Source organism: Copadichromis virginalis, linkage group LG3 (assembly GCF_057382275.1).
Source record: "Copadichromis virginalis isolate Kocher_CV1m ecotype Utaka linkage group LG3, C_Virginalis_male_GT1.1, whole genome shotgun sequence".
NCBI lineage: Eukaryota > Metazoa > Chordata > Actinopteri > Cichliformes > Cichlidae > Copadichromis > Copadichromis virginalis.
In genome coordinates, this window is record NC_140620.1 from 14,734,004 (window position 1) to 14,760,800 (window position 26,797).

The 26,797-nt window shown below is 42.4% G+C and overlaps 2 protein-coding genes across 2 annotated transcripts in view; both read right to left on the reverse strand.

Annotated features, from left to right (window-relative positions):
- The window catches only part of LOC146712974 (butyrophilin-like protein 2), a 285,791-nt gene that overhangs the window by 200,702 nt on the left and 58,292 nt on the right, over positions 1 to 26,797 (reverse strand). The window lies entirely within an intron of this gene.
- On the reverse strand, positions 19,334 to 26,608 carry LOC146712981 (uncharacterized). Its single transcript, XM_085446057.1, has 3 exons — positions 23,421 to 26,608; positions 20,946 to 22,970; positions 19,334 to 20,699 (listed from the first exon to the last, which is right to left on the reverse strand). The coding sequence occupies exons 1-2, from the start codon at positions 23,436 to 23,438 to the stop codon at positions 20,970 to 20,972; spliced, it is 2,019 nt and encodes a 672-aa protein (XP_085302183.1). The 5' UTR covers positions 23,439 to 26,608; the 3' UTR covers positions 19,334 to 20,699; positions 20,946 to 20,969.

Sequence of the window (26,797 nt, forward strand, 5' to 3'; positions counted from 1 at the left end):
AATAAAAGAACTTTAAAATCGATCCTGAAACACACGGGGAGCCAGTGCAGCGATTCTAAAACCAGTGTAATGTGGGCCCGCCCTCTGGTCTTCGTCAGAACACGAGCTGCAGAGTTTTGCAAAAGTTGTAAAGTTGAAATATTCTTCTTAGGAAGACCAGAGAGCAGGGCATTACAGTAATCAATGCGACTGGTAATAAAAGCATGCATCAGCATCTCCGTGTTGGCCCGAGAGAGAATAGGGCGGACTCTGGCTATATTTTTTAGATGATAAAATCCAATTTTGGTTACATGTTTTTAACATGTGGGATAAAACCAAGCTCAGAGTCAAAAATAACACCCAGGTTTTTTACTTGTAGCGAAGGACATAGTGAAAATGCCTCTAATTTAGACAAGAGTTTCTCTCTCTGAGCCTCAGGACCGACGATTAAAACTTCAGTCTTGTCCTGGTTAAGTTGTAAAAAGTTTTCTGCCATCCAAGATCGTATATCTAAGATACAGTTAAAAAGGGCATCCATTGGTCTGGTGTCATCAGGAGACACGGAGATGTACAGCTGCGTGTCATCAGCGTAACTGTGAAAGTTCACTCCATGCCTCCTGATGACACCGCCGAGAGGGAGCATATACAAATTAAAAAGTACAGGGCCTAAAACTGACCTTTGAGGCACACCACATGTCATTCTATGGATCTTAGAGGAGCATGTATCCATACTCACCATAAAAGTTCTGTCAGAGAGATAGGAAGTGAACCAGTTATGTACAGCACCAGAGAGGCCCACCATGTGTTTCAGTCTGTTTAAAAGAATAGCGTGGTCTACTGTATCAAAGGCTGCGCTTAGATCCAGTAGCACCAGGACTGAGAGCTTTTGGGCGTCCCAGTTACATCTAAGATCATTTAAAACCTTTAGGAGAGCAGTCTCTGTGCTGTCGTTCACCCTAAATCCAGACTGGAATATCTCCAGGATCTGTCTATCATTGAGAAAAACAGTAATCTGAGTAAAAACAAGTTTTTCTAAGATTTTACTTAAAAATGGTAAGTTGGATACAGGTCTGTAGTTATTAAAATCATTACAATCCAAATTGCTCTTCTTCAGAAGGGGTCTCACCACCGCCGTTTTAAAGGCAGCAGGGAAGACACCCAACTGAAGAGAGCAATTCATCATGTATAAAAGCTCAGCCTCAAAAAATCCATAAAGTGTTTTAAAGAGTGAAGAAGGGATTGGATCTAAAAGACATGTGGTGGGTCTCACTGTGGAGAAAACTTTCTTAAGGTTCTCAGCATTAACCAGGACAAAGCTGTCCAGTGTCTCCTCAGGTACAATCGAGCCCTCAGATGTGTTTACAAACATATCGCGATTAGATAAAATATCAGATCTGATGGCGCTGAAGGCTCGTGTTCTGGATTTCCTGTTCTATTCTGACGGTCTGTGTCTGTTGTCATTGTGTTCAGCTTGTGTCCTCCAGTCATCATGTGTAATCAGATCAGCTGTTCTTCCCTCCTGTGTGCGATTACCCGATTACCTTGTGTATGTGTGTATGTGTGTGTGTATATATAGTGGGTGTCGGTCTGTGTTCGTTGTCGGCTCATCTGCATTTCATCCGTGTATCTCTGCGTTTTTGGTATCCTCCGTCAGTCTGCGTCTCTCTGCCTTTCACCCCATGTCCTGAGGATTTCTAGTTGCTCTTTAGTTTTCCCAGTTTAGGTTTCCGTTAGTATGTCTCATGATTCGTTGTCTGTTCCTGCCACTGTCACCTGTAAATAAACTTTCACTCATATCATCAGTCGGCTGTCTGCATTTTGGGTCCTCCTTTTCCTCCACACCACACGGCTCAACCCGCCAACCGTGACACACTTAGCCAGATTAGTGTGTTTAGTATGGGACTGACACTGTAGACCATATTTTAATGGAATAGACGTGGACTACATTGAAGTGGAAACACCAGCTGAATAGTGTGAGTGTAGCCTGAGGCTATGTCCACACTAATGCGTTTTTGTTTGAAAATGTATTGTTTTCTCTCCATTTTGGCATCTGGTCCACACTGAGACGGCGTTTACGCTGGTGGAAAGCGCAGTGGTTTCAAAACGCTCTTGAAAACAAATACATCTGAAAACGGTGGATTTGCGTTGCAGAGTGGAAACGTTCTAAAACGATGACGCATGCTAACCTTATGATGCAGTCATGTGACCAATTAAACTAAGATAGCGGAGGGCATTATACAGCAGTTGTTTTGTTTGCTCTCAATTTTGACAGTCCTATTAAAGATTCATATCAGTCTTTACATGCTCCAGATTTCTTGAAATTATTTAACTCTGAATCACTTTTGCAACTTTTTACTTTTGTGTTACTCACAGCAACAAGTCCACCTCACTGTTAGTCCATTTAAAAAACTGTGCTTTTCCTCAACATTTTGCTGCCACGTTTCAAAGAGCCGGTGTTCTGGGAATCCAGACATACCATCTGGGAGACCTGACATACCATCCTACCCGTTGTTTCAGCACATGCGCCAAACCATCCTACCTTTGTTAATCTGAGCTACAAGCATACTTTAACAGCTAAAATTCGGTGGCGAACCATCCTACCTTTGTCAATAACAGCTAGAAACATACTCTGATGGGTAAAATTAAGTGCCAAACCATGATACCTTTGTGAATGTTACCTACAAGCATACTTTAACGGGTAAAATTAAGTGGCAAACTGTCCTGGCTTTTTGAATATGAGCTACAATCATACTCTGATGGGCAAAGTTAAGTGGCAAAGTGTCATAACTACTTAAATTTGTGCTGGGATTACTCTGTGACAGCAGAAATGTGCATAAACTACTTACGGTAGGAAGTTTTGCCAAAGTAGGATTGTTTGTCAGAACACCAGAAAGTAAATAAGCAGCAGACAGAAATGAGGCAGGTCAAATCTTCTTGCGTTTCACACATGCGCAGTACTGGCACGTAGGAGTGGGTGATATAAACGATATACGATAGAAACTATATAAATTTGCTAACATAGCTGTGTCTGTTGCCATCACGTAGCACAACATTATATACCAGGTAGTCCAACTTCAGTAACCCTGCAAACGCCACTGCTGTTTAGTTTTCTGTCTTCATTTATGTTGGAAGTGGTAGCAGAGCTGTACGTTTTAATTAGTTTCAAAAATCTCTCAGTCAGAACATGGTATGAAATGTTTAGGTGGAAACTAGCGAGCTAACTTCCTGTTAACTTCTAACTCTGTTAAATTTAATAAATTCTGTTTTCATGGATGTAAAACTTAATTGTTACACCCGATAAAGCAGCAATGCTGATGATTTAATTAAAGACGAAAGAATTTAGACCGTTTTTAACTCTTAGTGTTCTTTTGACTTTGGGACCTGAAGCGGACGGAGTTTTGGACCCAGATTACTCCGCGAAGCTCCTCACTATGGCAGCCGTAATGCTCTGACAATCCATCAAGCAGTGCGGCTTACCAAAGTTGTACTAAAACATTTTTTAACAGATTTCTGCAGCCCAAATCGGTTCGAGGTCAGTAAGCAAAACCAGAATTCACACATTAGGCACACTCTCAATTTTTGAGAAAATTAAAGGATTTTAAGTGTGCCTTATAGTGTGGAAAATACGTTATACAGAAGAAAAGAATATATCGTGATATATATCGTTAATGCACATGCTTCAAATGATATCGCGATATGAATTTTAGGCCATATCGCCCAGCCCTACTGGCAAGTAAGGATTTTTGGCCATTTCAATGTGGACGCGCAACGCTGTGAAAACAACTGAAAATGCTAGTGTGGACACGAAATGTTTTCAGAAGAGAACGCCGTTTTCCAATCTATCCGAGCTAGTGTGGACGCAGCCTCACTCAATAAACTATGAACAGATACCGAGGAGAGCAGCAGAAGACCTCATCCAGGAGCTGTTGGAGTACGATTCTTTTTGATGGTAGCAATCAGGCGGAGACTTTTACTGCATTTAACCTTCAGTTACTCTTTATATAGTTAGGTAGGACTCAGACCATGTTTCTTTTTAGCAGAAAAACATCACACCCAGGTAACCTGCAGTGTTGAAAACGTCTTTTCCGACGATGTTTGCTACTCTACAATCTGTCCTACTCTGTAGTAAAATCAGCCACATCTGACCGTCCTGTTGCTCCCATTGAAATGTTGTAGAGCCATTTTTGGGAGCATTTCAAGTTGCTATACATCAATACAACCACTACAGCCTAAATTTTAATAATATGCTTGCATTAAGAGCATAGCAATCACATAAATTGCAAAAAAGTGCAATAAACTACAAAGAAATTGAAAATCGTATTTGATTTTTTAAGATATATTTCTAGTTAGAGAAATTTAAGAGGCTTATCCCTCAAAATTGAAAATACAAAAAAGTTGCACAAAATAGTTTCCCACCACGGGAAATTTTTTTTAAGTGTCTTCATAGTTTTATTTTTGAAATACACCAATTTCTATACACTGCAGGAAAAACGAAAATAAATATTATAATGCAAATTTGCAAAAAAGCAGCATATGCATCAAAATAAACTATTTCCAGCAGTGCAATATGAGTCCTAAGCATCCCAGAAACGACACAGAAAGCCATAAAGTCAAAGATAACTTTTAAAAACATGATGGTAAAAAACTACATTTCCGCAAAATGACATCACTTCCGGTTTCAGGCAGGTCATGCGATAGTTCGTGCTGATGGACGTAGGAAGTGTTACGAACAGCTGATCGGATCGGCAAAGCGTGTTTCTGGAATATTATGTTTTTGTTGCTGCAAGTGCTTTTTATGCAGTTTTTGCAAAGCTATATGTGAAAGGAAACTGTGACCTAGGACAAGCTGATGGCATAAGATGTAAGTACAACTCCTCCGGTTTCATATGCAAAAAAAATTATTGCGCTAGCTTACGTGGTTGCAGAGCTACCGGGATTTAAAAATAGTTACGCAAAACAGAGCGCGCCCGCTCCGACCGGCTCTAAAGGGTTAAACTCTCTTAAATTAACTTCCAATAAAAAAGGTTTATCATTGATAGAAATTCATTCAGAAATGTTTAACGAATGAGCTGTCACAACTTTCAAGTACAAAGTTGTTATGAAGTCTGTCACATTCCCCCCTTTTTTTTCTTTTGTTAGCCTTTATTTATTTATCCTTCTTATTTCATTGTACTGTATATTGTTACTCTTATTTGCCTTGTATGTCTACTGTACAAACTGAACTGGAATGAGTGACTGTTCGCTTTATAATTTCAATAAAGTTTGGGGAAAAAAAAAACAACCTCTTCGGCCGCTCCCTTCTGCCGTATTTTGCGGCAAAATTATCCACACCCACCGCCGCGCTATGAATTGTGGGATATATGGGACCACGAAGCGTGCACCGGACCACGCTTGATATTTGGGGAAATCGACGGCGCATTTGGAGTATTGTCCCAATTTGAAGTACACTTCGAATTGGGACAGCCGTCGTCGCGTGGCGGTGAGGTAATGGTACTTAAAATGCGTACTTCAAGGGTGCAGACCCTGAATTGGGACACAGCCTCTATCCAATTGTTGAGTCTGACGTCACTAGCAGTGTCTGGACCTAAACTCCGCTGCAGGTCCATATATCAAACGATTACTATGGCATTACTGAGAGTTGAAAAACTGTCTAAAGTCTTTCATCTTTAATAAAATGATCAGCGTTCTGCTCTACCAGGTGTAACAATTGAGTTTAACATCCAGGCATCTATGAAAACGGAATTTATGACATTTAATGGAGTTAGAAGTTAGCAGGGAGTAAGCTCGCTAGCTTCTATCTAAATACAATATAGCATGTCCTGACTGCGGGGTTTTGGAAACAAATTCAAACTTACAGCTCTGTTATCACTTCCAACATAAATGAAGACGGGAAACTAAACAGCAGTGACGTTTGTAGGGTTACTGAAGTTTGGCTAGCTGGTGTATAATGATGTGCTACGTGACCGCTAGCGACACAGCTATGTTAGCATAATATAAACAAGCTAACTTTTTTTTCCACTCAATAAAAGTTAACGTGAGTGTTCTCGGTGGTCATGAACAAATGTAATCGCATGGCAGGATGTTGTAAAGGGACCAAACTTCAGCCAGGAGAACAACTGAGATAATCCATCCACAATACGAGGTTAGTCCTTCATATACTGCTGCATGGGATGGGCTGTAGCTACATCCTAAGGTTTTAAAAACTGAGCTTAAATAAATGATTAGCGGTAATGAAAGCCGAGGGAGGTCAACAGTGATCACTGACTGTTTTAGGAGCTTTTTGAGATCAAATAGAAGAAAATACAAAACATTAAACAGGTTAACAACACAAAAGCCATATTAAACGCAGACTACTTTAGGCCCGGAAGTAGGATTCGTCGCGTCATCACTGAACAACCGGATTATTCACCATGGGTTGCCCTCCCCCAGGCTTGTACCTGTGGCTTCCTGTCCTGGGGGTGGGGGTTGACTGTTCTTGGTGGGGGTTGGTTGTTCTCCTGCCCTGCAGCCCATCCTTTTGTTCATATTCCAAGACTAATTTTCTATATGTATTCTTACCCCCTAGCAACCGCCATTTCATAATGTTCCAAGCAATTACAAACTCTACAGTCTGTCTAACTCCAGTGTATATCAAGCAATCTATTATTCTGAACAGAGCTAAACTCAACATAAACTGAACCCACATTAAAGTTAGCTCGGTGCTTACCTTTAGATGAGCCCACAAAAAGCCGAGAGAAACTCCGTGATGAAGGTGGAAGTCTTTCCAAACACAGGAAACAGATCAGGGAGCAGAGACCCACGTGGTTCACGCTGATCTAAACTGCAATCCAGGAGACAAGGGTGTGCAGATCGATGCAGGTATCGATCCAAACGTTGATAGTGGTATATGTTCCTGTAAGTTCACTACTTTACTCACGTTTCATGAAAAAGCAGCTCTCTCTGCTGGACTCCACTCCTGCACAGACACTTTGCTCCGCCCCCTTTTCCCGGCTCTGCTGTGATTTGTGGCTGTGCGGTCACATGACTCAGTGTCACAAGGTAACCACGTGGAGTGTTATTTCAAAATTAGCGCCAATCTCCTTTCTAGTGATGGTAAATTTGATTCTTTTTACTGAATCGAGTTTGAATGAGTCACTCACCAAAGCGAAACGAATTTTTGAGTCATTTGATTCACTGAGTCAGTTGACCAGAGAGTGCAAAAATGTACATTTTCACTCAAACTTAATTTGTTTCTCTTTTCATGTAAATCCTACTGCTAAGATGAGTGATTCTAAAACAAAAAAACTATTTTATAGAGCAAAAAAGAGCAAAACATTTCTAAAATTAAGCAATTTCCTATCAAAATTTCTTAATAAACATTTATTTTGTTTATTTTTATTTTATTAGTATTTTCCTTAAATGTGTCAAATATATATTTTCTCATCTAAATGTCCACTGAGCTGTGAGCCAGTGGGCGGTAATGCGCCTTAACATTGGTTGCCAACCAAGAAGAAGAAAAAGCTGTGAGCCAGGAGGGAGGGGGTGAGCGAGTCCTGAGTGATTCGCTTATGCTTACGATTCAGCACAGGAGGGAGGGGCTTAGTGAGTCCTGAGTGATTCGCTTACGCTTACGATTCAGCACAGGAGGGAGGGGGTTAGTGAGTCCTGAGTGATTTGCTTACCCTACGATTCAGCACAGGAAGGGAGGGGATGAGTAGCTCAAATGTGCTGTTAGCATGTTAGCAGAGCGATGCTACTGTGAACTGAGGAGCTATTGTCTTGATGTGAGCTTCTACTCAGGGGTTTTTCTTCCAGTTCAGAGCAGAAATTATTTTGTTAAGATACTGGATGTTGTGTTTTTCTCCACAATTTTAATTATAAGCTAGATATATTGCTGCTAACAGCAACAGAGATGAGTCAGTTGGGCTTGTGAATCATGATTCATGAGTCAGTAAAGTGATTCTCGAGTATTGAACAATTCGTTCATGATTCGCGCATCACTACTCCTTTCCCTAAACTCTTTCCTTGGCCTTGAGCAAAACGTCATCGTGAGAGGGAGAATTGCTAAGGACTCAGGGAAAGAGAGGAGCGATGCTGAGAATTAGAACAGCCTTTTTTTAGTAGTGCACACAGCTAACTCTCTCTGCTGAATATGTAAAAAAATAAAAGTGTTACTGTGTTACATGCCTAAATGTTGCTCATGGTCTGATGAGAAATAATGTTTTCTATGAAAAGGGAAAAAAAACCCAACAACGCTTGGACACTGCTATCATGTGGTGCCTACACAAACGCAAAGCAGGAGATAAAGCATAGCTGAATATGTTTCCAAACCAACTTCATTCTAAGCCAAAGACTAGAAAATATGGTGAAGCATATCTTCCCTTTGGTTTCACCTGCACAAGTGCCAAGGTAGGTCAAATAATATCAGGCTGATCCTGCCACGATTTGTTCCCCCTGTTCAAATCAAGGAAAAACAGTATCCCACAGCTGTTCATGTTTTTAAACCCATTTTGCACAGAGAGGCTTTTTTTTTTAATTTATTGATAGCAATGTTGAATATTATTACACAGGAAAAAAACAACTACATGGAAAATAATTACACCGTGATTCCTCTGCCTTTCTAAATAGAGGGACAGTAACTGCGTGTTTATATGTAAGCGTGTAAAACCTTAAGATAGAGACAAAATACTGTTAATCTGACTATCTGCCATTCCTCTCATGTAAGCAATAACGTGGCGCACAGCGTGACATGAAAAGAGGCACATACCTTTAACGTTGCATGACAAACAGAACAGTTGTTCACTGTTGTTCCTGTTCAAACAGGACGTTGCATTCCTCGTCCACACATAAAGGTAAAAAATGAGTTAAAAACATCTCCGTTTTCGGTGATTCAAAACACCGTTTACGTGTGGACGAAACAGCTGCATTTTCAAAAATACCCATGTAGGTGTGGACGTAGCGTAAAATAGTTAGTAGTTTATTTTATTATTACCTGCAGATTACTTGTATTTGCTTAATTTTTTTTAATAAATGTTTGAGGTGTGAAATAAACCACAATTGAGCAAAATATGGGTGTGTGTGGTTGGAGGATGTGTTAGTGCGTGTGTGTGTGTGTGAACTCGCGAGGGGGGGGGAGCGCGAACATTTTTCTGTAAAACAAAGGGAGGCCCAGTCAAAAAAGTTTGGGAACCACTGCTTTAGCACATCGAACAGTCGGCCATTCACAGAGTCCAGGTTTAAAGAATGAAATCGTTTGCACTGATGCATCTCTCCTCTGGATAAATCTGTTCAATGACAAAAAGACTGAGGTGATGGTTTTTGGTAGCCCTAAATGTGTATTTAGATGCCAGCTGATGACTGTCCCTTAATGTAATCAGAACTGAGCATAAACATAAAAGAGATTGTGCTTGTGCTGTAGCAGCACCAAAACGGTGGAACAATCTGCGTTTACAGATAAGACAGGCCTCTTCTGTTTGTTTGTTTGTTTGTTTGTTATTATTTGATTCTATGCTGTTTTATCTTGTTTTAAATATAGGGCTGTTTCAATTTTGATGTTTTTTGTTTTTTACCATTTTGTTTTATTCTATTAGTCCTGTGCTGGGTATTTTAAAGTGCTTTATGAATAAAGATGGTTTTGATTGGATAAAATTAAATACATATTGTTTTCTTAGAATTTATCGTTGTGATCCAGTGTTACTCTTTTTCTCCTCCCTGTTAAGGATCTCTGTGACTACAATAAAATTCCCTCCATCAATCACTGAACTGCACTGAAGTAAAACTTAATCCTCTAAATATTACCTGCCTAATTCCAACTTTTTTCATTATCTTAAGGCTAGAGATTTTGTAAAAACGCAGTTCCCTCACTTTTCCAATCGGCCTCCAGAAACAAATCTGGATATCATCCTGCAGACGAACCCTCATTGGCCTTGTATAAAATACTAGATGCTTTTGTCCCCAAATCAATTTCTCATATTAAGCTGAGTTGGGAGGAAGAGCTACAGACAACCCTGCCAGAACAGCAGTGGGATTCTGCTTTGAAATTGATTCACTCGTCCTCAATTTGTGCTCGTCATGCTTTGATTCATTGCAAGGTGGTCTATAAAGTACACTATACAAACGCAAAATTATCTAAAATCTATCCAACCATTAGTGATGCCTGTAGCAGATGCGGACTATCGCCTGTCAACCATGTCCACATGTTTTGGTCTTGTTCGAAACTGAGTGTATTTAGGAGGAATATATTTGACACACTTAGCCAAGCATATGGCCAGACTGTCCCTCGTGTCATGTCATTGTTGAAATCAATAAAACAAAGTTGGAAAAGTAAAACTTAATCCTAAGGCCTGCAATACACCAAAGGACATCACTAATAAACACTAACTATACAGAACTTTAAGGTCACTTTGATTAGTCAATATAGATTATAATCTTGAGCTCATATTTTGTTCTCTGTTCTTCTTGCACCAACATTTTTTTCTGCAGGTAAGAATAGTCATTAAGAACTATCTTCAGTGTAAAGAAGAACAAGAAGTATTGGAAGTGATTGTACAGCCCCCACAGAGCACATCATCAAGTTTGTCTGGGATCACATGAAGAGAGAGAAGGATGTGAGGAAGCCTACATCCACAGAAGGTCTGTGCTTAGTTCTCCAAAATGTTAAGAACAACCTACCAGCTGAGTTCCTTCAAAAACTGTGTGCAAGTGCACCTAGAAGACTTGATGCTGTTTTGAAGGCAAAGTGTGTTCACACCAAGTATTGATTTGATTTAGAGTTCTCTTTTGTTCATTCACTGCATTTTGTTGATTGAGCTAGCAGGGCTCAAACTAGAACACCGATCAGTCATATTTGTAGGTTATTGCCAATAACATTCAACTATTAAAATACATTTTGCTAAAGTGACTTTAATGTCTCCTGTATTAGATCAAAATAAGAGAAAACAGATAACCACTGTTGTGATACCCTTTATCTCTCACCTGGGTTTGTTGCTTTTGTCAAGTCAATTAATACAAAGAAGGACTGGCTTTGTTGAGCTTCCTCAGTTAAAACACTAACACAGGTACACACTTAGCCTGTATTTTTGTAGGAAAATTACATTCTGGCAACTTTAGCTCACCATCTGCAAACTTAAAATGTGAAGTTCAAGATTACAGAAAACACTCTGAAGCAGAATTAAGAGAAACTCTATATTTGTTTCTTTATCAGTACCTGTGAGAAGACAGTTCATACTGTGTTGTTCTCTCTGCAAAGGTTTCTATCAGTAAATCTCAGAGAGACAAAGTAAACATTTACCGTCAGGTCCCGAGCTACTGCTAAAGATACTGTTAGGATACATCACTGAAGATGCGTACCAGTGCATCCAGGAGATGTGTCTTTATAGTTAAACTCTGGCTGAGCCAGTGATGCCTAGGAAGAGACTAGGTGACAACCAAGAAAGTTTGGTGACTACTGGAGAGACAGATGACAGCTCGGTAAGATGGCTCCAGGGGCAGGGTGGGCTAGCATCCCGGTCTGCAGTTTTCGTGAGAAAGCACCCCAAAAAGCTACGGAAAGCCCTAAAGAAAGATACCCCCAGGAGATCCCGAGAGGGGGGGAGGATGAGGTCTCCAATCGGACGGACTCAAGGTTAACGACCAACGCAATGAAAGGACTACGAGTAAGACATGTATCTGCGGCAAGCTGTGTAAGAACCAGCGTGGCCTAAAGGTCCATTAGGCTAGAATGAAATGTTTGGAGCGGGAGAGTGAGGTGCAACGCACAGGTCCTGAACCTGGTGAGACGCAGGAGGAGCCTGGCCAGGAGGCACCCCACAGAGCCCAGTCCCTCTATGCACTGGACTGTTCCAATCCAAGCAGTGTAGTTCCACAACAGCGGATTAAGTGGCCACAGCCAGCAGCCGGAGCGAGTGGCAGAAGTTTGATGAGGATGTCTCCAACATCATACAAGCTGTAGCCAAAAGAGATGCCGACAGCAGGCTTAAAACAATGACCACCATCATAGTCAGCTACACCTCAGAAAGGTTCGTCTGATCGAGAAGTGTAACAACAAGACCCCTTACACCAGGGGTGGCCAACCAGTCAGAGACCAAGAGCCACTTTTTTTTTACTGTGTTACCGCAAAGAGCCACATCATACGCATGGGCACACATGAACATCACCAATCCTTTTCTCTCTCTCTCTCTCTCTCTCTCTCTCTCTCTCTCTCTCTCTCTCTCTCACACACAAAATACACACATCTCTGCTCAGCCAGATTTATTGTAAATGTCACACACCAACATGATAATGACAGAAATGGACTCCTACAGTACTAAAACCACAGGCCAGTCATTTTCAACAATGAACATTGTGTGCACTGTCTCACACACACAAACTCTCAGTTCAACCAAGTCCACAAACAAAAATATAATAATCTACAATAGCATTTACTTTTATAATGCATGTTGTTTAGTGGGACTTCTGGCATTCCTTGCCTTGAACAATCCTCTTTAAATCTGGCTTGTCTTCCGTTGTTGTCACTCGAAGCAATTCTTTCACATGTGTGTCAGTCAGAACAGATCGATGCTTTGATTTCACATGTTTTAGGGTAGAAAGCACAGACTCGCAGACGTATGTTGACCCAAACATTGACAGTATCTTAAGCGCAGCCCGTTTGACATTGGGGTATTTTTCCATTGGCACACTTTTCCAGAACTCAATGGTCCCTTCCCTTAAAGCAGGTTTCAATTGGTCCTCTTCACAAAGATCGATCATCTCCAACTCAGCCGCAGCTTCATCTGTGACTAGCGGGACTTTCAAACAGCCGGTCTCTGCATTAAATGGGTCGACGAGGAACGTAATCTGTGGCCTTTTCAATTGTAGATCATGGAACCGGGTCACGAAGCTTTCGTGCAAGTTTTCAATCAGCGTTGCATATCTGGCTCTTTGCTTACTCAGGGCAGCACTGGCGACTTGCCCGCTGGCTTTTAGCAGAGTGGGAAAATGCGTTAAATCTCCCTTTTGAATATGTGTCTTGAACAGCTTCAGTTTGTTGACAAACGCAAACACACTTTGCACTAGGTCAGGGAGCATTTTTAACTTACCCTGCAGGGTCAGGTTCAGTCTGTCCAAGTGACACAGCATGTCGACCAAAAAGGCCAGATCCATAATCCACTTGAGGTCCGAGAGCTCGGGATAGTCCTTGTCCTTCTTTTCCATAAACAGTTTCACGGCATCCAAAAGCTCAAAGAAGCGAGAGAGTACCTGGCCTTTTGACAGCCACCTCACAGTGCAGTGCAGCGGCAGGTCACCTGGAAGCCCTTGGTCCAGCTCAGCGATGAGATTCTTGAATTGCCTGTGGTTAAGCGCATGTGTGCGGATATAGTTGACGATTTCCATCACAGGCTTCATGACGTTATCTAAATTCAATGATTTAGACACGAGTTGCTCCATGTGGATGATGCAGTGGAAATTCCAAAAGTCAGGAATAGTTTGGTCAGCTTTGCACAGCCCCACAAGCCCGTTCACAGATCCCATCATGGCTGGTGCTCCATCCGTGGCTATTGCAGTTAATTTCGTTATGGGCAGATTTGCTTTTTCAAATGCAGCCATCATGGTTTCTTTCACATCTATGCCACGGGTTCTGTCTTTTAATGGCACAATATCCAGGAGCTCTTCTTTGATCACACAATCGTTTGAAACAGACCGTGCAAATATTGCCAACTGAGGCTTGTCTTGTATATCACAACTCTCATCCAATGCGACACTAAAATACTCACATGCTTGAAGGTCAGAGTGCAACTGTGATTCAATAGCCGTGTTAATGTCCGATATTCTGTGTTCAACAGTGTGGCGGGACAGTTGGACGTCTGATACCATGCGTTTTAATTTGTCGTTTTCAGGAGACAAGATCTCAACAACATCACTGAGGCATTTTTTAACGAACTCCCCTTCATTGTATGGCTTTTTAGCCCGTGCAATGTTCCAAGCCAGCTGATAGGATGCGAGCGTTATGGTCTCTGACCGCTTCGTAAATTTTTGGAAAAACTGTATCTGCTTCTCTGCCTGACTTTTCAAAGTGGCCAACTCGTGCTTGCGAAGTTCAGTCCCTTTTGGAAATTCCTGGTCGATGTTAGCATGGAGTGAGCTGAAGTGGCGCTGAAGATTTGAAGCTTTGAAATGCGCTAATGACGTCTGACATATAAGGCAGAATGGCTTGCCATTGCGTTCAACAAAAAAATATAAACTCTCCCACTCTGTTAAAAACGTCCTGTGTTCATCTTCATATTTTCTTTTTGCTGTGCATTTTTTTCCTGCCATTTTAAGGGCGAACTTGCTCCTACTGGGAAACTGCGGTATTTTCATCTCACACACATGCGCATTTGATGAAAATACCGTATTGAACTCAAGCGAAGCGAACGCGCACATTTTAAAACAACAACATAAAAAAAATCAAAACACAAACTTTGATATGAACGTAAGAGCCGCATGAAACCAGGCAAAGAGCCGCATGCGGCTCGAGAGCCGCGGGTTGGCCACCCCTGCCTTACACCATGAACCGCAGGGCCATGAAGATTCATCAACTGCGCCAGGAGCTCAGGAGCCTTAAGAAGCAGTTCAAGAACGCTGATGCGGAGGAGAAGCAAGCTTTAGAGGAACTGCACAACATCTTGCGGAAGAAGCTGATTACCCTCCGTAGAGCAGAATGGCACAGGAGGCGAGGAAGAGAGAGAGCCAGGAAACATGCAGCTTTTATTGCTGATCCCTTTCGCTTTTCCAAATAATTGCTTGGGGTTAAGCGAAGCGGGCAGTTGGAGTGCTCAGCAGAGGAGGTGAATAACTTCCTTCATGAGACCATGAGTGACCCATTGAGAGAACAAGACTTGGGACCAAACAAAGCTCTCATCAACCCTGCCCCACCATCTGTAGAGTTCAAGTTGACGGAGCCAAGTTTGAAGGAGGTGTGTGAGGTCATCAAAGCAGCCCGCTCAGCATCCTCCCCAGGTCCCAGTGGCGTACCCTACCCTGTCTATAAGCGCTGCCCAGAGCTGCTTCTCCACCTGTGGAAGATCTTAAAGGTGATATGGCGGAGAGGGAGAGTTGCTGATCAGTGGAGGTGCGCAGAGGGAGACTGGATTCCCAAAGAGGAGGATTCGAAAAACATAAACCAGTTTCGGAGCATTTCACTGTTGAGCGTGGAGGGGAAGGTGTTTTTTAGCGTTGTCTCCCGGAGACTGACTGAGTTTCTCCTTAGAAACAATTACATTGATCCATCAGTTCAGAAGGGGGGGATCCCAGGAGTTCCTGGTTGCCTAGAGCACACTGGTGTAGTTAAACGTTAAAGAGAAGCCCATGAGAACAGAGGCGACCTAGCTGTATTGTGGCTGGACCTGACTAATGTGTATGGGTCGATCCCACACAAACTGGTTGAGCATGCTTTACACCTCCACCATGTCCCTAGCAAGATCAAGGATCTGATCCTGGACTATTATGCCAATTTCAGGCTTAGGGTCACTTCTAGGGCAGTTACTTCAGACTGGCACCAACTCGGGAAAGGTATAATAACAGGCTGTACCATCTCAGGTACGCTCTTTGCCCTGGCAATGAACATGGTGGTAAAGGCTGCGGAGGTGGAGTGCAGAGGGCCGTTAACAAGGTCAGGTGTTCGTCAGCCCCCTATCAGAGCCTATATGGATGACCTCACCATTACAACATCATCAGTTCCAGGGTGTAGGTGGATCTTGCAAGGTCTTGAGAGACTCATCTCATGGGCAAGGATGAGTTTTAAACCTTCCAAGTCAAGCTCCATGGTACTGAAGAAGGGCAAGGTGACGGACAAGTTCCGGTTCTCAATTTCAGGAACCATTATTCCATCCATAATGGAACAACCAGTTAAGAGCTTGGGGAAACTCTTTGACTCCAGCCTGAAAGACTCTACTGCCATTCAGAAGGCAAATGAGGAGCTGGGAGCGTGGCTCATTAAGGTAGATAAGTCCGGCCTGCCTGGAAGATTTAAAGCCTGGATCTACCAGCATTCCATCCTGCCCCGAATCCTGTGGCCCTTGCTTGTCTATACAGTTCCAATAACTACTGTGGAATCTCTTGAAAGGAAGATCAGTGGCTTTCTTCGTAAGTGGCTGGGACTTCCCCGCAGTCTCACAAGCACTGCCTTGTATGGGGCAAGCAACAGCGTGCAGTTACCCTTCAGTGGTCTCACAGATGAGTTCAAGGTGGCTTGCACACGAGAAGCCCTACAGTACAGAGATTCTAAAGACTGCAAGGTGGCATCAGCAGGTATTGAGGTAAGGACAGGAAGAAAGTGGAAGGCTGAGAAGGCAGTTGAGGTGGCGGAGTCACGCCTAAGGCAGAAAACACTGGTGGGGGTCTTAGCAACAGGGGTAGCAGGCTTGGGGTACTTCCCAAAGGCCCAGGTCAGCAGGGCACAGGGAAAGGAGAAACACCAGCTACTCCAGGAAGAGGTCCGAGCAGGTGTGGAGGAGGAGCGAGTAGGTAGAGCTGTAGGCCTTAAGCGGCAGGGAGCATGGACAAGGTGGGAGAGCACATTGCAGCGCAAGGTCACCTGGGCATAGATCATGCAGGCAGACTTCCACCGGATCCGATTCCTAGTGCAGGCAGTATACGACACTCTGCCAAGCCCAGCAAACCTCCATCTGTGGGGAAAGATTTATTAAAGCTGGAGAGAAACCCCAGGTGCACCCACATTTGACAACTGGCCTCCTCAACACAGCCTCTGAGTGGCAGCTACAGGCTGACCTGGGTAAACAACTAAAGTTCCCTCAGAACATTGCAAAAACATCACTCCGGCCAGACATGATAATTATTTCTGTGGCCTCAAAACAGCTGATCATGCTGGAACTCACAGTGCCCTGGGAAGAGCGGATTAAGGAGGCCAATGAAAGGAAACGAGGAAAGTACCAAGAACTAGTGCAAGAGTGCAGGGGAAGGGGCTGGAAGACTTTCTATGAGCCCATAGAAGTGGGTTGTAGGGGGTTTGCAAGACGATCACTCTGCAAAGTCCTAGGCCGGCTGGGCATGGCTGGGGCAGCCAAGAAGAGGGCCATCCAGGCTGTGAGTGAAGCGGCAGAGAAAGCCACAAGGTGGCTGTGGATCAAGAGGGCTGATCCGTGGGTAGCTACTGGTAAGCAAGTCGGGGCCTGAACAACCCCGGCTGGGTCGCCTGGGCGAGGGTGTATGATGTTGTGAGACCCGAAACACATGATGACCCCAGGATACATCACTGAAGATGCATACCAGTGCATCCAGGAGATGTGTCTTTATAGTTTACTGTGCCACATGCATATCTTTGGAAATAATGAATTAGGTGGCAAAATTTGAGAATTAAAATCAGTTAATTAACTAAAAAGATAGAAAACAAGTAGAAAACCAAATTGAAAGGAAATATGTGTCAGTGTGTCTCCTCCTGTGATAAAGCTCCACATGTACCACTGAAAACAGTTAAATTTGTTTGAATCTGAAATCATGGCTCAAACTACTTGTTCTGAGACCATTTCTTCATTTTTCACATCAAACTGTTTAATAAGACAAACTTTACACAGAGTTCATCAATGTACTGATGATGCCATAGCCCTGACACTACATACTGCCCTGTCACACCTGGAGAAGAGAGACACGTATGTGAGAATGCTGTTTGTAGATTACAGCTCAGCATTCAATACCATCGTTCCCTCGAAGCTGGACAGGAAACTGCAGGATCTAGGACTGAGCAGCTCCCTCTGCAGCTGGATCCTTAGCTTCCTGTCTGACAGACGCCAAGTGGTCAGACTGGGCAGCATCACCTCAATGGGGGCGATTGTGGCTCAAGAGTTGGGAGTTCGCCTTGTAATCGGAAGGTTGCCGGTTCGAGCCCCGGCTTGGACAGTCTCGGTCGTTGTGTCCTTGGGCAAGACACTTCACCCGTAGCCTACTGGTGGTGGTCAGAGGGCCCGGTGGTGCCAGTGTCCGGCAGCCTCGCCTCTGTCAGTGCCCCGCAGGGTGGCTGTGGCTACAATGTGGCTTGCCATCACCTGTGTGTGAATGGGTGGATGACTGGATATGTAAAGCGCTTTGGGGTCCTTAGGGACTAGTAAAGCGCTATATAAATACAGGCCATTTACCATCCCCCATCACACTGAACACTGGTGCTCCACAGGGTGTGTACTGAGCCCTCTCCTATACTCACTCTACACCTACGACTGCACAGCCACTGACAACTCCAACATCATTGTGAAGTTTGCGTACGACACTACAGTGGTGGGTCTTATCATCAATGGTGATGAGACGGCCTACAGGGAGGAGGTCAGCGCCCTGACCCACTGGTGTCAAGACAACCATCTCACCCTCAACGTCGCAAAGACAAAGGAGTTGATAGTGGACTTCCGGAGGTGCAGAGAAGTACACACCCCCATCACCATCATCGGCGCTGCTGTGGAGAGAGTGAGCAGCTTCCGGTTCCTTGGTGTACATCTTGCTGAGGATCTTACATGGTCAGTACACATAAACAAAACAGTGAAGAAGGCGCAGCAGCGCCTCTTCTTTCTCAGGAGACTGAAAAGATTTGGCATGAACCCCCGCATCCTCAGGACCTTCTATCACTGTGCCATTGAGAGCATCCTCACTGGATGCATCACCACCTGGTATGGCAACAGCACCGCCTACAACTGCAAAGCTCTCCAGCGAGTAGTGCGGTGCTCTGAACGGATAATTGGAGGTGAGCTTCCCCCCCTCCAAGACATCTACAGGAAGCGCTGCCTGAGGAAAGCGGGGAGGATCATCAAGGACTCCAGTCACCCCAGCCATAAACTGTTCAGACTACTTTCATCAGGAAGGAGGTTCTGCAGCATCCGGTCCCGTACCAGCAGACTGAGAGACAGCTTTTTCCATCAGGCCATCAGACTGCTGAACACTTCATAAACAACTCAGCTTCACTACTGGAACTTCAACATTATGCACTCCATACTGTACAGTAAATGCCACTGTTTTGCACATGTCTCAACTCTGTATATTTTTATATATTTATTTATTGTTTACTCTATTTAACTTGTAAAATATGTGTGTACACACACACACACACACACACACGTAGAAAAATATTTAGTATACACATCCAGGAATGCATATACTATTATATACTGTACATATATTTATTAGTTTCAGATGTAGCCATTCTTGTATTTTTCTTGTTTACGTTATTGTATTTGCACAACTCTGTTGCTTGTGAAGCTCGCACACAAGAATTTCACTCACATGTACTGTACCAATGTACCTGCACATGTGATGTGACAATAAAAGTGATTTGATTTGATTTGAAATATAACTAACGCTTTAACATTATCAGGATTTCATAATACAAACTTCAAATCAACAGGGAAACAGCTGCAGAACATGTGGATCAAAATGAATTTATTAAAAAACAACATGTGGACTTCAAGGATATAGTAAATACACTAAAGTGAAAGGAGGAGCCAAAATTTGAAGGAATTTGAATTAAGTAAAAGTAGTCATCTGTGATCTTTAAAATGGTCCTGATGTGTGCTGCTGTTTTTAACTTTCAACATTTCTTTGCTGCCTCTGTGAATACGAATGTGGTCTTTGCCTAATTGAATAAAGGTTACACTGACTCACTGGTTCATCTTCTGGTACAAACTGGCATTATATGGAAATACAGCCCAAAACCAGTTTAGCTTGAGTTTCTTTTTTCTGGACATAAAGTCACAGCAGGTGTCGTTTCAAAGCTGGTGGACAGATTTAGTTCATTTTGGAAGTTTTAGAGCAATTGCTGTGAAAACATTTGCAGTTTTGGGAGAAAATGATTTAAGAGAAGATTTTACAACAGCAAAAGATTAAATATGAATGAAGGATTGAAATTTAACTTAGGTAACACATAAAATGAATACAACTACTAAACACTACTGTGTCCTAAGGAAACAAAGAATAAAATGTAACAGGGATAACATTTTAGAGAATTAAAATCCCTAAAAGTAAAAAAAATAAACTTGATATACATATCTATACATGCAGCTTCCTAAATGTAACATTCAGAATTATTCACTGCAGGTCCAGAAATCAGAGCTACCTCATCAGATCCAAGTGTGACATCAGCTGACACTCTTTACAGGAGATTCCATCTAAACTCTGTGGAGCCTGATCTCAAGGTTTTTAAGTCTGACCCTGAAACCAGAAGAGGATCTTTCTCTCTCTTCAGATTCATTGTGATCCAGTGATTTCAGTCCTGCATGCTCAGGCTGATGTTTGCACAGAGCAGATAATGAAGTGAATGTTTTTGCACGTTGGTAACAGTGAAACAGTTTATTTACAGCGTGGGATCGTTTGTGTTTGAAGTATGAACTGAGATTCCTGAAGCTCTTGTCACACTGGTCACAGCTGAAGTTCACTTCCATGTGTGTACGTTCATGTTTGTTACGATGACCTGATTGTGACCAGCTTTTGTCACAGTGTCTGCACTTGTATGGTGTCCCTCCTGCAGTGGTGAAGGATGACCCACACTGGTCACAGATGTGCTTTTTGACTCCACTGTGGAAGAGTTCATGTATTTTTAATGTACTTGGTGTGTGGAAGCCTCTCCCACATTCTTTGCAGTAGTTCATTTTGTCTCCAGTGTGGCTACGTTGATGTGTTTTTTGGTCCCGTTGATGATTAGAAGTTTTTCTACATAGGTCACAGAGAAACGCTTTCCCACCACCACAGTGACGACAGGGTTGAGAAATGGATCAGTGTGCTTCGCTCCGCTTCTAAACAAAGACATTGTAAGTCAGGGAATTCCTTCAACATTTTTATCCTGAACGTTGCCTGAAATAAAAAGCATCTCTGCCAACGTCCAATTACATTTTACTGTTTACATTACAACACTCAGCTTACTGAGTGAAAATGAGTCTTCATTTTTCAAAACAGTTCATTCAGTATAACTCCATAAGTTTACTGATCAGACTTGTTCCAAGCAATCAGGTTACAATTACAAGATAAAACTAAATACATACCTCACAGTAACTGCACTTGTAGAGTTACTTCCTTGTGTGGATCTGTTGGTGTTTATTCAGCTGATGTGGAGATTTAAAAGTCTTCTCACACAGGTCACATTTATAAGGTCTCTCCTCAGAGTGGCTAAACATGTGTCGTTGTAACTGTGCATCTGTTGCAAACAGTTTCCCACACTGGTCACAGCAGGAAACATCAATTCCAGTGTGAATCCGTAGGTGAATATTTCGGTACTGTTTGTCGCTGAACCTTTTTCCACAAAAGTCGCAGCTGTACGCCTTAATTCCAGAATGGGTAACTAGATGCTTCTGTAAGTCGCTATTTTGAGCAAAAGACTTTCCACACAATTTACAGCTGTAAGGTTTAACTCCACTGTGGATGAGTTGGTGTGTTTTTAAGTGTCCAGCCTGGGTAAAAGACTTTCCACACAAATCACAGCTGTAAGGTTTAACTCCACTGTGGATGACTTGGTGTCTTTTTAAACCTTCAGACAGGGTAAAAGACTTTCCACACAAGTCACAGCTGTAAGCTTTAACTCCACTGTGAATGATTTGGTGTCTGTTTAAACTTTCAGACAAGGTAAAAGACTTTCCACACAAGTCACAGCTGTAAGGTTTAACTCCGCTGTGAATGATTTGGTGTCTTTTTAAACCTTCAGACAGGGTAAAAGACTTTCCACACAACTCACAGCTGTACGCTTTAACTCCACTGTGTATGAGTTGGTGAGATTTTAAGTCTCCAGCTTGGGTAAAAGACTTTCCACACAAGTCACAACTGTACGCTTTAACTCCACTGTGGATGAGTTGGTGAGTTTTTAAGTGTCCAGCCTGGGTAAAAGACTTTCCACACAACTCACAGCTGTACGCTTTAAATCCAATGTGGATGAGTTGGTGAGTTTTTAAGTGTACAGCCAGGGTAAAAGACTTTCCACACAAGTCACAGTTGTATGCTTTAAATCCAATGTGGATGAGTTGGTGTGTTTTTAAGTGTCCAGCCAGGGTAAAAGACTTTCCACACAAGTCACAGCTGTAAGGTTTAACTCCACTGTGGATGAGTTGGTGTTTTTTCAAGTCTCCAGCCCGGGTAAAAGACTTTCCACACAAGTCACAGCTGTAAGGTTTGACTCCACTATGGATGAGTTGGTGTTTTTTTAGACTTTGAGCCTGGGTAAAAGACTTTCCACACAACTCACAGCTGTAAGGCTTTACCCCACTGTGGATGAGTTGGTGTTTTTTTAGACTTTGAGCCTGGGTAAAAGACTTTCCACACAAGTCACAGTTGTATGCTTTAAATCCAATGTGGATGACTTGGTGTTTTTTTAAACCTTCAGCCTGGGTAAAAGACTTTCCACACAAGTCACAGTTGTACGCTTTAAATCCAATGTGGATGACTTGGTGTTTTTTTAAGTCTCCAGCCCGGGTAAAAGACTTTCCACACAAGTCACAGCTGTGAGGTTTAACTCCACTGTGGATGAGTTGGTGTCTTTTTAAGTATTGAGCCAACACAAAAGATTTTCCACACAAGTTGCAGCTGTAAGGTTTAACTCCACTGTGGATGAGTTGGTGTGTTTTAAGGTGTTCCGCCCGGGTAAAAGACGTTCCACACAAGTCACAGCTGTAAGGTTTAACTCCACTGTGGATGAGTTGGTGTTTTTTCAAGTCTCCAGCCCGGGTAGAAGACTTTCCACACAAGTCACAGCTGTAAGGTTTAATTCCACTGTGGATGAGTTGGTGAGCTTTTAGACTTTGAGCCAGGGTAAAAGACTTTCCACACAACTCACAGCTGTAAGGTTTAACTCCACTGTGGATGAGTTGGTGTGTTTTTAAGTTTCCAGCCTGGGTAAAAGATTTTCCACACAAGTAACAGCTGTAAGGTTTAACTCCACTGTGAATGAGTTGGTGTGTTTTCAAGTCTCCAGCCTGGACAAAATACTTCCCACACTCATCACAGCTGTAGGTTTCCTCTCCCTTACTTCTGTAAGGTTTGTCGGCCTCCTGAGAGCGCTGACTTCTTGCTCCATGTTGGTCCTGCAGTGACAGAGATACAAACACAGGCAGTGAGTGAAATTCAGTCGTGCAACAAACTGAAACTCCCTCCATTGGTGGAATCAAACATGTCAAAAAGCACATTGTAGGTGTGTTACCACCACCTTCTGGTGATAGTATCACATTACAATGATCTGCTACAATGAGAGTTGTACAAAATGACATTATTGAAGAAATATTGATCATCAGTGAAACTCTTTTACTTCAGAAAAAAATCAGAGTTCAACTGATGATATTGTTGTTTCAGTGTGTGTAGGAAATATGATCTTTGTATTTTCTTGTAACTTCTGTGGTTTTTGGTTGTGAATGTAGATTCTGTATATATGGAGGAGCCCAGGATGGAAAAGATAAAGCTGCTGTTAACAGGTTTTTAAAAACCAACAAGCTGTACACACAGTTTCAATAACAGAGTAACTGTGATGTTTTTCTCACCTTTTGTGTTGAAGACATTCTTTCCTCTGTAGTGGCTGAGCTGAGTCCAAATGGCTGAAATTTATCCTCTGCTGCACCACCACTCTTCTCCTCCTGTTACTCAGCTGGGACACAAAAAGTATATATTTGTATTTTATCCCTGACAAAAAGAAGCAGAGCAAATAAACATGACTAAACTCCTCAGTGACAACAATACCTATGAAGCTTCAAGGTGAAACCCCAGAAGCAACTACAAAAAGAAAGTCATCAGTTGCCTACAAGAACTTGAAAGGAAACATCACTGACCCCCCTGCATATCGCCGCTTTTACCCAGGGGATGCTACACCCTGTATATTTGGACTTCCATAGATCCACAAAGACGGAGTCCTGATCAGTCTCAATGGTAGCAGTATAAACTCAGCCACCTACAACATCTCCAAGCACCTCATTACCATCCTAGCTCCCCTAGGATAGTAATGAGGTTTTTAAAAAGACATTTCAAAACTCACTTTGTTAATGTGGAATTCTAAAATTATTTTACAAATGGAGAATTTATTCTACAATTCATCATCTAAGAATTCTGTATTTCGATGTGTGTGTGGCTCTTGCGGTCCTCCATATGGTGGTACAAATAGAGGACATAGAGGAAGTGGCACACATCACGAGTTGGTACATGTTGAAGGCGTTAACAACACACAGTGTGGTTGGCTAGGTTAACTCACAAGCAGAATTTAGCTGTGCCTGACTACAATAGAGACTTTCTTCTTTAGATGTTTCTGAAACAAGGTGTAGTAAAAAGAGATTTGTTTCAGAAAAAGGGGAAAGTAATTAAAATGACATACATAAGCACAGAATGTTTTAATCCTACTAACACATACACACACGCAATGAAGCTCATGAATACCAGATGGTATTTTAAGCCTGTGTTTCTGATTTTATTATGTTGTTCGGTTCACTTAGTAAGATGAGAAGCGATATATGAACTAGTGGACTAATATTATATTAGGAAAGATGATTGAATGATAGCAGGGGTGAACAGAATGCAGCAGAGGGTTTAAATGAGTGAGACTAACAGATTCTTAGTTTCTTGTTCCTAATGATCAGATAAACGATGAGTTTCATATCCAGTTAAGGAACGAAGAAATAAAAGAGGTCAAAGATTTTAAGTTTTTAGGAATAATTTTTGATCTACTTCTTAAATTTGACAAGCATGTAAGGGAGATTGCTAAAACGTTCAAGGCTAATCTGAATTGTTTTAAGTTAATTTAATTTTAAGTTGATTCGGCACTATATACCTGCTTCAGCAGCTCAGTTATTTATGCATTTGTCACGTTCCTGGGTCTTTTGAACCAGTGTTTTGAATTCTAGTTCATTTTTGATGTTTATGGCTTATGTTTAAGTTCTTTAGGTCAGCGAAGTTCATTTGGTTATTAGATTCCTCTTTTATTTTCTTCCCCTGTATTTAAGTTTCCCTCACCCTTTGTGTTTCATGCTGCGTGTCTTATGTTATCAAGTTTGTAATGTCATGTCTGCGTCTCATGTTTCCTGTTTTATTTTGAAGGTCTGTATCCTATGTCAGAGTAGTCAGCTTTGCTTCCTTTGTCTCGTTATGTCAGACTAGTGTCAGCTGTTTCCCCATGTGTTTCCACTTCCCCCAATCACCCATGTGTGTATTTAGTCTGTGTTTCTGGTTGTTTTTTGTCAGGTTGTCTCCATGCTTTTAGATTTCATGTTGTTTGTTTAGTTCTTTCAGTTTAGGTTAATGTTAGTTTTACTTCAGTTTGCCTTTGTTGTATTTTTTTTTTCTTTTTTAACAGCCTCATTAAACGGCTCACTTTTTGCTAATTCAAGTTTTGTTCCACGTTCCATTTTTGTCAGCATTTTGGGTCCTCTATGTCACTCCATACAGTCTGCCTCTGCCAGACTGTGACAGAGCCATCTGACCATGTGGGACCCAGCAGACATTCATTTCACAAACTTTTTTTAGTTTAGTGTCCACGTCGCACAGCTCCATGGATTTTGGATTATCTTCTCTGCAGAAGGTGGAGAAGGAATCTATTCAGGTCCAGCTATGTTGGATTATTGCTGCCAATCCGTTTTTTGTGGAGCGTTTATCGGAGCATCACAAAAACTGTTTTGGCTACAACTGGAGGAGTTTCCCATTCACTGCCAAGGCAGCAGCCGCCCAGAATGCAGACTGAACCACTCCATCCCCTGTGTGACGCAGCTCTCCCTACACCAGCTACAGGAGTTAAAGTTGGCATGTTGAGTCTCCCGCCTGTCTCCATGTCCATGTCGATGCAGCAGTAGGGATGGGTATCATTTAGGTTTTATCCGATACCCGTACCAAACCGGTACTTTTGAAACGGTGCCGGTGCTTAAACAGTGCTCGAACCAGTGCTTAAAGAATGGAGAACACACACTTTGTCCAAAAACCTCATGTTTAGCTGGGGGGTTTTTTTTAATTTTTTTTTCTTCTTAAAAAGATAACAATGTTAGCCTTTTCTGCAGGTATAGGGCATTGTGATGGCCGGGACCCCACCAAGCCACCCGAGGGTCCATGTACACGCCCACATCACCACCGGCCGTCAGCTAAGCTGTCCAGCCGTGCCTGCTTCGCCGCTGCCACCTTCCACGTGGTCGGCCCCCTGATCTCCTCCGTCGCCACCGTTGGACTTGTGGCCGACCCCGTGAACCTTTGAACTGCTATGCTGTCGACCTCCGGGTCGGCCCCCCTGAACGGCTTTGCCATGAACCTCTGTTCTACCGAGATCGGGGTCAAGTTTTATTTCACGTTCCATTTTGGCTCCTCTACATCACTCCATACAGTCTGCCTCTGCCAGACTGTGACAGCATTCCATGATATTCTCATTTTTCATATTGTATGACAGTTTGGACCCAAGCAGCACCATCTACAATTCAGCCTGTGGTATCCTTATATAACAAATCTTTAAAATAAAAAATCTGTTTGTGCAGCCCTAAATAATGCTATCAACTAAATGTTAGAAAATCGCGATTTCAATTCATACTTTTATGTGATCTCATTTCCAAATGACAATGTTTTTTAAAAAAACAAAAAACCCACAATTGCACCGCATTTTGATCTGGGACATAATCTACATGAAAATAAGCGCTCACTCTTCATGCTCAACAAATGACAAGGGCAGAGCCTCATACCATGTGATACAGACGCCAGCGGGCAGGGGGGAAAAAACAACAGAGCACGTAGAGCTGGGCGATATGAGATTTTTTCATATGACGATATGTTTTTTCTTTTTTCATTTCAGACGATAATGATATATATCACGATATAAGCCAAATAACTATATTTGTAAGTAAAATGTGAAATAATCAGCAGCTTTTTTTGATTTAAATATTTATTTCCCATAATAAGTTCA